Source organism: Saccoglossus kowalevskii, chromosome 11 (genome assembly GCF_978046115.1).
Source record: "Saccoglossus kowalevskii chromosome 11, keSacKowa6.1, whole genome shotgun sequence".
In the NCBI taxonomy this organism is placed as follows: Eukaryota; Metazoa; Hemichordata; class Enteropneusta; family Harrimaniidae; genus Saccoglossus; species Saccoglossus kowalevskii.
In genome coordinates, this window is record NC_140651.1 from 29356253 (window position 1) to 29370253 (window position 14001).

Genomic DNA, 14001 nt, shown 5'->3' on the forward strand with positions numbered 1-14001 from the left:
GAGTATGAAATCTACACTGATGCAGTTACTTGGGATGAAGCAATACAAAGATGTGAAAGTGAGAATGGACAATTGGCCAGGATTCCCGATAAACGCACAGACGATCTTCTCAGAGATTATATATACTACTCTGGTGCTAACAATTCGGTTGAAACTGGGTTTTGGATTGGTCTGAACGACAGAGCTACCGAAAATACATTTGTGTGGCTCAATGGTGGACCTGTTTGTTAAACAAACTGGGCTAATGACGAACCAAACAATAACACCAAGCGTAACGCAGCTGAGGGCCAAGATTGTGCACAACTGAGGTGAGTTTACAAATGATAACCTGAAAGTTTTGTTTAGGTGTTACTCTATTATATGCCAATAAATCAATGAATGCAGTGCCATGAATTATATTACTTTACGTTATAATTAGTGTTATAATGCAACTACCAAAACGTCTTTCATGTTGGGCTGCAAAAACAAACATTATTTTAAAAATTGCATGTGGATAGTTTCCCAACGTTATTTTATTTTATTTTATTTTATTTCATTTCATTTTGCAGAAAAAGCAGGGACTTCAAATGCGATGATGAGTATTGTAATGACATCAGAACAAAAGGTTATATTTGTGAAAAACAAGGTACGTTTCCGTCATATAAATAACCACAACAAATTATCTACTTTAAACTTAATCTGCAACTGAAAAGACTTGTCAACATGAACTATTTTAGACAATATTTTAAGCAATAAGCTGTTGTTATATGTACAATTTTTATTTTTTTTTCAGTTTGCAACTTCTGTGATACTTGTTAGATCGTCAACACCAATTACACAACCAACGTATTGTGACAACCCGATGACCATAGGTCTACATTAATTAGGATATATCATTCTGTATCTGCATGCTGTACTAATAAAACAAATCATCCTATAGACATAAAGTGTGTTTATTTAATACTCGCTATCAAACTCATCGCCACATCATCTTCCATCTTCCATTTTGATTAGGGTATCGTTAACTATAATATATGACATCATTTGCATGCAGTGTGTGAAGTAGATGACACATACCACAAACTCCAAAACCACAAAACCGATTTCTGAAAGTGCCAGTATTGAGGCCAATACTGAATTAATTTTCCATTTACTTAGTCTGCCAAGAGTTATATGATCTTCGCCACTGAACTGCGTGAGTTGCTTTTAAGCAATATAAATTGTTTGACTCACACTGATAATAAGATGGAACAATAAGACAAATACCACTCACAATTAGGTTGGCTTAAAAAATAAGCAAGGTATTTTCCAAATTAATGGAATAAAGTATAAATGATACAGGTTATGGTGTATCCACAAAAGCACCTGAATTTTTTAAAGCAGACTTGTGGACTTACAGATGAAAATGTATTTGTTGACGTGGCAAATACTTGATTTTTTCAGTGATTTTCTTGTTTTGTCTGGTTTTTCTTTGCCACTTCTGCAACACTCGGAAAACTGATTTCCGTCTTCCACTCTCTCAGCAAACAGTTCAAGATGCTTTCAACATGTTTGCTCACCGATGACTACATAAGTTTTAACAATATCCAGCAGTCACCAATTCAAATTTATCACAGTAATCACAGACTGTTCACACTGTGTGCAAGTGCGAATTGAAGCACATAACGGAGATTTTTCCCTTTATGAGTTAGTACTATATGCATTACAGCCTTGTTCAGAACAAAAAATGTCTACAAATATAGAACACGTCGTGATATATATTAGAAAGGGTGACTCGTGTTGGAAGTAGTCAAATACAAGTTAATCGCTAGATGTGTGAAAGAAACCTGGCTTCCGCTTATGGATACAATCATTTTAGCCGCGTAACGTACATATGATGTTGAGAATGATAATTTATGGCTGTAGATGTGATTGACTATCATCCATTCGAGTGTTTTATCTACTGATTTCTATTACTATGGGAGTGAAAGTATCAAGTGTTACTGTGTTGTTCCAAATGAAAATATCAGTCACGTGAATGGTGTTATTTTATATTCCCACTCTGTGACCAGCATTACTTTTACGATTGTTATAAAGCATAACTGTTGGGCATTTTAAATAAACATAAATAAATGAGAACAAGAATAGTGTTTCCCAATTTCGTGTTGTAATACTTCCCATGTATTTCATATGTTTTTTTTTCATAAAAACTATGTATTTGTATGTAATTTACGCGACTGTGTCAATGTCGGTTAGCTCTTGTAAAGCTCTTCCCTGTGACTCTCACTTCAGACGATTACAATGAAAAATAAAATATGAAAAACAATAAGCAAAAGATGTTGGCCAGTTTGAATATTTTGTCAATCTACGAGCAGTAATGTACCCCATACAGAGACGTATATGTATGAAAAGTAGTGTCTGAATAATATGACATCACCAAATTAACATATTACAATTAAGAAGCAGAACAGCACAATTATCTCAGAATTGACATTGAGATAAGTCAACAGAAATAAGCAGTCACTGTATACAATCAAAAAGCATATTCATTGAACTGATTTGAACGTTACTAGCTCTAAACATTATAGAATGGGACGTGAATGAAAATTGTAAATACAAGTAATTGCCTGCGTACTTGAAAGCATGCATAGCTTGGAAATCTTATGTAAGGTGGCACTATACAAGTGAAAACTAACTATTGGGAACAACAATACAACTCTTTCATAGGAGGTTGCCATGTTTTTCTGTCGAAAAGTACCATCCCAAAAGATCCATGACAAAGTAAAAAAGAAGCCTGATAACAAAGAATGAGAACATGATGGACCAATCAAAATGCCGGAACCATTACTAGTTACCGGCCTCTTGTAGCTTGGTGCGCCATAACACTTTAGGCGGTAACCTACCGAAGACGTAACCCTCACGATGAAAACGAAAGTACACACCATGGACAATGATAAAACATAGAGGGCAGATTGCAACGAAATTGTATTTATTTATTTATGAAATAAACAAATCTGATTGGTCCTTGAACGCAATTTGATATTGCGACATCACCAACAATTCAACCAATAAACATACCTATTTTAATGACGAGACAAAACATTTTTGTTGAAACTTTTATGATCAATCTTAATGTTCTACCGATACTTTTACTCATTCACCAATACACCAATTGTTTTAAATTTAATTTTAAGACTCCTCTCCAAGCTCCCTCGTCTGAACTGCCACTACTGTTTGTCAATTTACTGTTACGATGTGTGAAGAAGACTAATATAACTAACACACAGTTTAGTTCTAATGTGTCTCTAATACATTAAATGTATCGATAATTTGTTTAACTTCAGCCGATAAACTGGCCGTAATTACGTAATGCGTTGATGCGTAATGACTTGCAGAGAAGTTGCCGGAAACACTGCAGCAAACTCCAACGTTTACTTACGCAACTCTTTATGAAGGTTATAGCATCATACATCCTAGAAGATTGTGTCATGACCTCCGCCCTCTATAGTTGAACTAGCTTATTACATGGTAATGATTAAATTTGTATATTGAGCTGACTGACACTTACTTAAACATTATTAATAGTACACGATATCACTTCACCTAATACATGTGTAAAATTAAATACTTTTGTGTCTTTTTTTTCACTTTTTGAATGTTTTTAATTTATTTGTCATGTCTGGGATATCATCTTTGTGTAATTGCTTGTTCTATTGCAACACCTTGTAAAATAATTTAACTCTTTTTTGAGTCCCGTAATAGACAATACTTCGTGTGTTTACGATAGGGTCATTGATTACGGCAGGTGAATATCGGTACCTTTCAAAAATTTATACTGTAATATTTCACCCACTTGTGCTATACTAATGAAGTAAATAATGATGATGAGTCTACATCAGATAACACAGGTGTACATCTTTAAGACAGTAGTATATATTGTGATGAGTGTACTACTTAGATATGAAATAAGACACACATTATACGTCAATATCAGCTTTATTGTATTAGTTTAGCATGCAAATACAGAAATTAGATCTACAAAAAAATATGTAGGCCCATGGCCACCGAACTACAACAATGCGTCGATTGTATTCATGGTTCTGGGCATTTAGAACAGCTGCAAGCTGAAATAAAACAACAACGAAAATTTAACGTCATTTTCAAAAATAAAAACGCATAATACGAACAATGACGTCATATTAGTATTATTATGCCAATTCTACGATAATTGCCAGTTTTAATGTTTAATATTATATAAATACAAAACAGTGCTAGTCATGCCTGCCTTCAAAACCGCACATGAGCACACATACTTGTACTTGCTTGTACCTCTCTCAATACCCTTCTCTCAAGTTGAATCTTACATGTAGTTATGACCCACATAAGATTGCGTTTTAATTGAATAAAAATGCAACAAAGTAGAAACAACATTATACATGTTGTAACTTAAGATAGAAATGTTAGTAATAGGTGTAAACATCAGTGTCGCATTATTACACACTAACATACCTTGTACTTCACAAATGAAACCCTTCTCTCTGATATTAACACCAGTGCAATATTCATCATCCCATTTAAAGTCTGTTGTTTTTCTACAAAGACAACAAATTACAATATAATTTACCTATCTGTATAAACAGTAAACACTAGATGTGACCGCCATCGTGAAATAAAAAGTAAATAATGTGCATACGTTGTACATACAATAACAAACACATATATTTGGTCGTACAACCGAATATGGGCGAATACAACTTTCATTTGTTTATATCGGACATAGTAGCATTGTAATGAAAGCAGGAAAATATATACTAATATGATTGGCATAAGAATACCACACCGTATATACAGGCAGTATGGGATCGCATCGATTACGCTTCTGTCATCAAAATAACTGTTGTTGATACCTGTGGTATTCTTACAATAATCTTATATTTAGGGATGGATGAAAGATGGCCAAATATTTTGTCTATGGCTATCATACTCACCTCAGTTGACCACAGTCCTGACCCTGCGGGTTTTTATTAGTGTTGTTATCTGGTTCCCCTTCACCCCAGTTTGTGTAACACACCTCTCCACCATTAATCCATTTAAAGTTGTCCTCTTCATTTCTATCGTTCAGGCCAATCCAAAATCCAGTATCAACCTGATCACCTAAGCCACTGTCTCTTATGTATTGTGTGATAAAATCATCTGTGCGTTTGTCGGGAATTCGTGCCAAGGTTCCTCCAAGACTAGCACATTCAGCTATTGCTTCATCCCAAGTATAGCTTCCAGCGACAATATGGTACTCCACAGCTACGTGGTTACTAATTGTGTATGCTGTAATTGAATAAAACATGTATTTTTAATTGTGTTTAGATTGTTTTGTTAACGTGTAAAGTAAACAGAACCTAGTTGCAGTAACAACAATATGTTTAGCTACATTTCAAAAATATGTCTTTCTTACATTTCAAAAATATGTATTAACTACATTAAAAAATATGTATTAACTACATTACAAAAATATGTCTTAGCTACATTTCAATAATATGTATTAACTACTTTTCATTGGTATATTAAAGGTATACTTGTATAATAAAGGCTTACATACCATGAGTAGAGAACACACATGATACCAGGACGAATAGGGTAATGTTAATAATCTTCATCTTGATACCAGAACTGAAAAATATCTAAATGTTCGGGAAGTTCAATAACTAAGTTAAATAACATTTAAGTGAATGTTTAATGTGTGTTGAATTGAATAACGATATTTGTAGACGGTTTATGCAGTATTCGAGAGTGACAAGTCAGATTTATACTTACCTGATGACTTCTTCTCTGTCGGACAGTGCAGTGTGGCCTAGCATGAACACTAAGGCGAATTTATAGAACTTCCAGTGTACAAAACAACAAATACATCTATAATCTACTTGAGGCGAGATTCTTTTATTCGTGAATTCAGAATTTTTACGAAATGGCTATGCTAATAGGTTCGTGTCACTGATGATACTAGAAAGCGCGTTTGGAAGCGCGAGATGAACACGTGTTTGTTATCAGTGGGCCTTGTGAGTGCACGTTCGTGGGAGAAAAACTTCTGAAAACATGACCTGTCTATACTGCCTCAAAAAGCGTGATGACGATTATAGTTTAGTTCATTTGTATAGGTCTTTTTATCTCAGGAATTTTGTTTTTGGTAACGAATTGCAATGTTCAAATAATTTTATATTCTACACTGAGATGTTGGCAAAATATTTTAGATGTCTTGTTATAATAATGTTATGTCACATAATATGCAAGTTGTGTAAAAATGTAACAGTAATGATTAGTATGTGAAATCTGCCTGCAAAAATGTCCACGAATTATCCTGGCATTCCTTTATGGAAACACACAGATGATGAAGACGATATTTGGTAATTCTAAAATTTGCTTTACCAAACAATTATTATCACGCTTTTAAAAGAGATGCTCATTTTGCAAAATCGTTTTCCTGCTTAATTATGATTCATTTGTTTTGAATATATGCTTTCAATGTACAATAATGACAAACATGTGTTTCAATAGACTATTTAAACACAATAACTGACACGAATTCTTGCAAAAAAAAACATATTTTTAATATTTGCATATTCTCTGATACTCAATCATTGTAACAAGTAGATTTTTGATAGCAAATAGTTGTGCGGTTTGCACGATTAAACATTTATAAATACGCTGATGTGTTCGCGTTAAGTCACACTGCGTGAACTAAGAGGAAGAAGAAGCACTCATACGTAAGTATATCTCTATTCATTTGGTTTGAATCCTGTGATATATTTGTTTCTTTCTGTCATTTATATTAACACTATGAATATGATCACATTGATGCTGCACAGTATTGTCCCTAAGAAACCAGTAACTGAATTATCAGCTCATGTATTCCTTTATATGCACAATTTACTTGGAGTATATTACTTAAAAAACAGGCCGATTTTACACATGGCGCCAATGAAACCATTAAACAAATTAAAATCTCTAAACAAACAGTTTCATAACTGTGTTGAAATTTCCAAAAAAATGAAGTCGCTTCATTTACAGTATTGGCAGTCCGCTATTTGGCTTTAGCTTAAATTAAACTGACAAACCTGTTTTGTTGTCAAGTTAATTAGAACAGTTTGGATTAGAAATTAAACCGGACTCATAAGACTGTGAAACATATACCGTCCCGTATGTATTCTGTTCTTGACGCATTTCTATTTTGCAATGCAATAAACTTGTTAGTCAGTCCAGAAGACAGTGTGACGCGCCTCGAGCGAGGGAGAGTCCTGCTAATGATGATATGAAAATGTGTTTGTATTTTTCTGTTTCATGTCATTTGTGTTTCAAATATAAAACCCTCGTGTTGATATATCCATTTAGAATTCATTAAATCTATTTTAAATTCATATTACAGCGGAGAAAGCATATCTTAAATGTTATGTAGTGATTCTTTGTTTAACACATACTCTACTAATCACGTCTTTTACATTCCTTCATGTTCATAATTTGACTGTACATATATTTTTATAGCGCCGCTCAGTTCTTTTATCACCATGAAGTGTACAATCTTTACCCTCATTTTGGTCAGCACGATATCCTGCATATATTCTGTTCATGGTATGTATAGAAATTGAAATTATTATTGTATAATTTACCTACTGGGTTTGTGTGCAACCTATAGTCATTAGAACAATGATAGTTTTTCGTCTTGTATGGACAACTATAATGCAACTACATTAACCACAGTACCTTACTGAATAATATTATTGTTCCCATTGCAGCAAAGATGTTTCATCGACTGACTTTATATATCCCGTCCCGGTCGTTTTCTGCCTATGACAGACCAGTTTCAAATAATTGTGATTACGGTAAATAACACATTCAACAACGTTCGAAACAATTATATATTTTCTCCATTGCAGGACATGTGCTTCTAAATCACGTTGTCGTGGAGTATGAAATCTACACTGATGCAGTTACTTGGGATGAAGCAATACAAAGATGTGAAAGTGAGAATGGACAATTGGCCAGGATTCCCGATAAACGCACAGACGATCTTCTCAGAGATTATATATACTACTCTGGGGCTAACAATTCGGTTGAAACTGGGTTTTGGATTGGTCTGAACGACAGAGCTACCGAAAATACATTTGTGTGGCTCAATGGTGGACCCGTTTGTTACACAAACTGGGCTAAAGACGAACCAAACAATAACACCAAGCGTAACGCAGCTGAGGGCCAAGATTGTGCACAACTGAGGTGAGTTTACAAATGATAACCTGAAAGTTTGTGTATATGTTTAGGTGTTACTCTAATATATGCCAATAAATCAATGAATGCAGTGCCATGAATTATATTAGGTATGTTTATATGTTATTATCCACGCAATTACTTTACGTTATAATTAGTGTTATTATGCAACTACCAAAACGTCTTTCATGTTGGGCTGCAAAAACAAACATTATTTTAAAAATTGCATGTGCATAGTTTCCCAACGTTATTTTATTTTGTTTTATTTCATTTTGCAGAAAAAGCAGGGACTTCAAATGGGATGATGAGTATTGTAATGACATCAGAACAAAAGGTTATATTTGTGAAAAACAAGGTACGTTTCCGTCATATAAATAACCACAACAAATTATCTACTTAAAACTTAATCTGTAACTGAAAAGACTTGTCAACATGAACTATTTTAGACAATATTTTAAGCAATAAGCTGTTGTTATATGTACAATTTTTCATTTTTTTTTCAGTTTGCAACTTCTGTGATACTTGTTAGACCGTCAACACCAATTACACAACCAACGCATTGTGACAACCCGATGACCATAGGTCTACATTAATTAGAATATATCATTCTGTATCTGCATGCTGTACTAATAAAACAGATCATCCTATAGACATTAAAGTGTGTTTATTTAATACTCGCTATAAAACTCATCGCCACATCATCTTCCATCTTCCATTTTGATTAGGGTATCGTTAACTATAATATATGACATCATTTTTATGCAGTGTGGGAAGTAGATGACACATACCACAAACTCCAAAACCACAAAACCGATTTCTGAAAGTGCCAGTATTGAGGCCAATACTGAATTAATTTTTCATTTACTTAGTCTGCCAAGAGTTATATGATCTTCGCCACTGAACTGCGTGAGTTGCTTTTAAGCAATATAAATTGTTTGACTCACACTGATAATAAGACGGAACAATAAGACAGCACATACAGAATTCTTATGAACTCCTAACAAATACCACTCACAATTAGATTGGCTTAAAAAATAAGCAAGGTATTTTCCAAATTAATTGAATAAAGTATGAATGATACAGGTTATGGTGTATCCACAAAAGCACCTGAATTTTTTAAAGCAGACTTGTGGACTTACAGATGAAAATGTATTTGTTGACGTGGCAAAGACTTGATTTTTTCAGTGATTTTCTTGTTTTGTCTGGTTTTTCTTTGCCACTTCTGCAACACTCGGAAAACTGATTTCCGTCTTTCTCTCTCTCCCAGCATACAGCTCAAGATGCTTTCAATATGTTGCTCACCAATGACTACCCAAGTTTTAACAATATCCAGCAGTTACCAATTCAAATTTATCACAGTCATCACAGACTGTTCACACTGTGTGCAAGTGCGAATTGAAGCACATAACGGAGATTTTTCTCTTTATGAGTTAGACTGACCTTCTCATCGAAGGTACTATATGCATTACAGCCTTGTTCAGAACAAAAAATGTCTACAAATATAGAATACGTCGTGATATATTAGAAAGGGTGACACGTGTTGGAAGTAGTCAAATACAAGTTAATCGCTAGATGTGTGAAAAAAACCTGGCTTCCGCTTATGGATACAATCATTTGAGCCGCGTAACGTACATATGATGTTGAGAATGATAATTTATGGCTGTAGATATGATTGACCATCATCCATTCGAGTGTTTTATCTACTGATTTCTATTACTATGGGAGTGAAAGTATCAAGTGTTACTGTGGTGTTCCAAATGAAAATATCAGTCACGTGAATGGTGTTATTTTATATTCCCACTCTGCGACCAGCATTACTTTTACGATTGTTATAAAGCATAACTGTTGGGCATTTTAAATAAACATAAATAAATGAGAACAAGAATAGTGTTTCCCAATTTCGTGTTGTAATACTTCCCATGTATTTCATATGTTTTTTTTTCATAAAAACTATGTATTTGTATGTAATTTATGCGACTGTGTCAATGTCGGTTAGCTCTTGTAAAGCTCTTCCCTGTGACTCTCACTTCAGACGATTACAATGAAAAATAAAATATGAAAAACAATAAGCAAAAGATGTTGGCCAGTTTGAATATTTTGTCAATCTACAAGCAGTAATGTACCCCATACAGAGACGTATATGTATGAAAAGTAGTGTCTGAATAATATGACATCACCAAATTAACATATTACAATTAAGAAGCAGAACAGCACAATTATCTCAGAATTGACATTGAGATAAGTCAACAGAAATAAGCAGTCACTGTATACAATCAAAAAGCATATTCATTGAACTGATTTGAACGTTACTAGCTCTAAACATTATAGAATGGGACGTGAATGAAAATTGTAAATACAAGTAATTGCCTGCGTACTTGAAAGCATGCATAGCTTGGAAATCTTATGTAAGGTGGCACTATACAAGTGAAAACTAACTATTGGGAACAACAATACAACTCTTATATAGGAGGTTGCCATGTTTTTCTGTCGAAAAGTACCATCCCAAAAGATCCATGACAAAGTAAAAAAGAAGCCTGATAACAAAGAATGAGAACTTGATGGACCAATCAGAATGCCGGAACCATTACTAGTTACCGGCCTCTTGTAGCTTGGTGCGCCATAACACTTTAGGCGGTAACCTACCGAAGACGTAACCCTCACGATGAAAACGAAAGTACACACCATGGACAATGATAAAACATAGAGGGCAGATTGCAACGAAATTGTATTTATTTATTTATGAAATAAACAAATCTGATTGGTCCTTGAACGCAATTTGATATTGCGACACCACCAACAATTCAACCAATAAACGTATCTATTTTAATGACGAGACAAAACATTTTTGTGGAAACTTTTATGATCAATCTTAATGTTCTACCGATACTTTTACTCATTCACCAATACACCAATTGTTTTAAATTTAATTTTAAGATTCCTCTCCAAGCTCCCTCGTCTGAACTGCCACTACTGTTTGTCAATTTACTGTTACGATGTGTGAAGAAGACTAATATAACTAGCACACAGTTTAGTTCTAATGTGTCTCTAATACATTAAATGTATCGATAATTTGTTTAACTTCAGCCGATAAACTGGCCGTAATTACGTAATGCGTTGATGCGTAATGACTTGCAGAGAAGTTGCCGGAAACACTGCAGCAAACTCCAACGTTTACTTACGCAACTCTTTATGAAGGTTATAGCATCATACATCCTAGAAGATTGTGTCATGACCTCCGCCCTCTATAGTTGAACTAGCTTATTACATGGTAATGATTAAATTTGTATATTGAGCTGACTGACACTTACTTAAACATTATTAATAGTACACGATGTCACTTCTAGGGTTTGTTTGTATATAAAACACAGTCACAATAATTCACCTAATACATGTGTAAAATTAAATACTTTTGTGTCTTTTTTTCACTTTTTGAATGTTTTTAATTTATTTTTCATGTCTGGGATATCATCTTTGTGTAATTGCTTGTTCTATTGCAACACATTGTAAAATAATTTAACTCTTGTTTGAGTCCCGTAATAGACAATACTTCGTGTGTTTACGCTAGAGTCATTGATTACGGCAGGTGAATATCGGTTCCTTTCAAAAATTTATACTGTAATATTTCACCCACTTGTGCTATACTAATGAAGTAAATAATGACGATGAGTCTACATCAGATAACACAGGTGTACATCTTTAAGACAGTAGTATATATTGTGATGAGTGTACTACTTAGATATGAAATAAGACACACATTATACGTCTATATCAGCTTTATTGTATTAGTTTAGCATGCAAATACAGAAATTAGATCTACAAAAAAATATGTAGCCCCATGGCCACCGAACTACAACAATGCGTCGATTGTATTCATGGTTCTGGGCATTTAGAACAGCTGCAAGCTGAAATAAAACAACAACGAAAATTTAACGTCATTTTCAAAAATAAAAACGCATAATACGAACAATGACGTCATATTAGTATTATTATGCCAATTCTACGATAATTGCCAGTTTTAATGTTTAATATTATATAAATACAAAACAGTGCTAGTCATGCCTGCCATCAAAACCGCACATGAGCACACATACTTGTACTTGCCTGTACCTCTCTCAATACCCTTCTCTCAAGTTGAATCTTACATGTTGTTATGACCCACATAAGATTGCGTTTTAATTGAATAAAAATGCAACAAAGTAGAAACAACATTATACATGTTGTAACTTAAGATAGAAATGTTAGTAAAAGGTGTAAACATCAGTGTCGCATTATTACACACTAACATACCTTGTACTTCACAAATGAAACCCTTCTCTCTGATATCAACACCAGTGCAATATTCATCATCCCATTTAAAGTCTGTTGTTTTTCTACAAAGACAACAAATTACAATATAATTTACCTATCTGTATAAACAGTAAACACTATATGTGACCGCCATCGTGAAATAAAAAGTAAATAATGTGCATACGTTGTACATACAATAACAAACACATATATTTGGTCGTACAACCGAATATGGGCGAATACAACTTTCATTTGTTTATATCGGACATAGTAGCATTGTAATGAAAGCAGGAAAATATATACTAATATGATTGGCATAAGAATACCACACCGTATATACAGGCAGTATTGGATCGCATCGATTACGCTCCTGTCATCAAAATAACTGTTGTTGATACCTGTGGTATTCTTACAATAATCTTATATTTAGGGATGGATAAAAGATGGCCAAATATTTTATCTATGGCTATCATACTCACCTCAGTTGACCACAGTCCTGACCCTGCGGGTTTTTATTAGTGTTGTTATCTGGTTCCCCTTCACCCCAGTTTGTGTAACACACCTCTCCACCATTAATCCATTTAAAGTTGTCCTCTTCATTTCTATCGTTCAGGCCAATCCAAAATCCAGTATCAACCTGATCACCTAAGCCACTGTCTCTTATGTATTGTGTGATAAAATCATCTGTGCGTTTGTCGGGAATTCGTGCCAAGGTTCCTCCAAGACTAGCACATTCAGCTATTGCTTCATCCCAAGTATAGCTTCCAGCGACAATATGGTACTCCACAGCTACGTGGTTACTAATTGTGTATGCTGTAATTGAATAAAACATGTATTTTTAATTGTGTTTAGATTGTTTTGTTAACGTGTAAAGTAAACAGAACCTAGTTGCAGTAACAACAATATGTTTAGCTACATTTCAAAAATATGTCTTACTTACATTTCAAAAATATGTATTAACTACATTAAAAAAATATGTATTAACTACATTACAAAAATATGTCTTAGCTACATTTCAATAATATGTATTAACTACTTTTCATTGGTATATTAAAGGTATACTTGTATAATAAAGGCTTACATACCATGAGTAGAGAACACACATGATACCAGGACGAATAGGGTAATGTTAATAATCTTCATCTTGATACCAGAACTGAAAAATATCTAAATGTTCGGGAAGTTCAATAACTAAGTTAAATAACATTTAAGTGAATGTTTAATGTGTGTTGAATTGAATAACGATATTTGTAGACGGTTTATGCAGTATTCGAGAGTGACAAGTCAGATTTATACTTACCTGATGACTTCTTCTCTGTCGGACAGTGCAGTGTGGCCTAGCATGAACACTAAGGCGAATTTATAGAACTTCCAGTGTACAAAACAACAAATACATCTATAATCTACTTGAGGCGAGATTCTTTTATTCGTGAATTCAGAATTTTTACGAAATGGCTATGCTAATAGGTTCGTGTCACTGATGATACTAGAAAGCGCGTTTGGAAG

General features: G+C 33.9%; 3 protein-coding genes and 1 long non-coding RNA gene across 4 annotated transcripts; 2 read left to right on the forward strand and 2 right to left on the reverse strand.

The window, feature by feature from the left end:
• Nucleotides 1-926, forward strand: LOC102807948 (uncharacterized). The gene is made up of 3 exons (XR_438544.3): nt 1-308; nt 549-625; nt 773-926. It is a non-coding gene; the product is annotated as an uncharacterized LOC102807948 (long non-coding RNA).
• Nucleotides 927-3935: 3009 nt separating this feature from the next.
• LOC102808033 (C-type lectin mosGCTL-1-like) lies at nt 3936-5854 on the reverse strand. Its single transcript, XM_006823078.3, has 5 exons — nt 5767-5854; nt 5552-5633; nt 4947-5280; nt 4468-4550; nt 3936-4082 (listed from the first exon to the last, which is right to left on the reverse strand). The coding sequence occupies exons 2-5, from the start codon at nt 5607-5609 to the stop codon at nt 4051-4053; spliced, it is 507 nt and encodes a 168-aa protein (XP_006823141.2). The 5' UTR covers nt 5610-5633; nt 5767-5854; the 3' UTR covers nt 3936-4050.
• A 791-nt stretch (nt 5855-6645) lies between these two features.
• Nucleotides 6646-8857, forward strand: LOC146736617 (alpha-N-acetylgalactosamine-specific lectin-like). Its single transcript, XM_085505522.1, has 5 exons — nt 6646-6713; nt 7489-7575; nt 7881-8217; nt 8487-8563; nt 8712-8857. Exons 2-5 carry the CDS (start codon nt 7512-7514, stop codon nt 8735-8737), a joined length of 504 nt encoding a protein of 167 aa, XP_085361648.1. The 5' UTR covers nt 6646-6713; nt 7489-7511; the 3' UTR covers nt 8738-8857.
• A 3106-nt stretch (nt 8858-11963) lies between these two features.
• Nucleotides 11964-13883, reverse strand: LOC102804189 (C-type lectin mosGCTL-1-like). The gene is made up of 5 exons (XM_006823816.3): nt 13796-13883; nt 13581-13662; nt 12975-13308; nt 12496-12578; nt 11964-12110 (listed from the first exon to the last, which is right to left on the reverse strand). Exons 2-5 carry the CDS (start codon nt 13636-13638, stop codon nt 12079-12081), a joined length of 507 nt encoding a protein of 168 aa, XP_006823879.2. The 5' UTR covers nt 13639-13662; nt 13796-13883; the 3' UTR covers nt 11964-12078.
• Nucleotides 13884-14001: the final 118 nt, after the last annotated feature.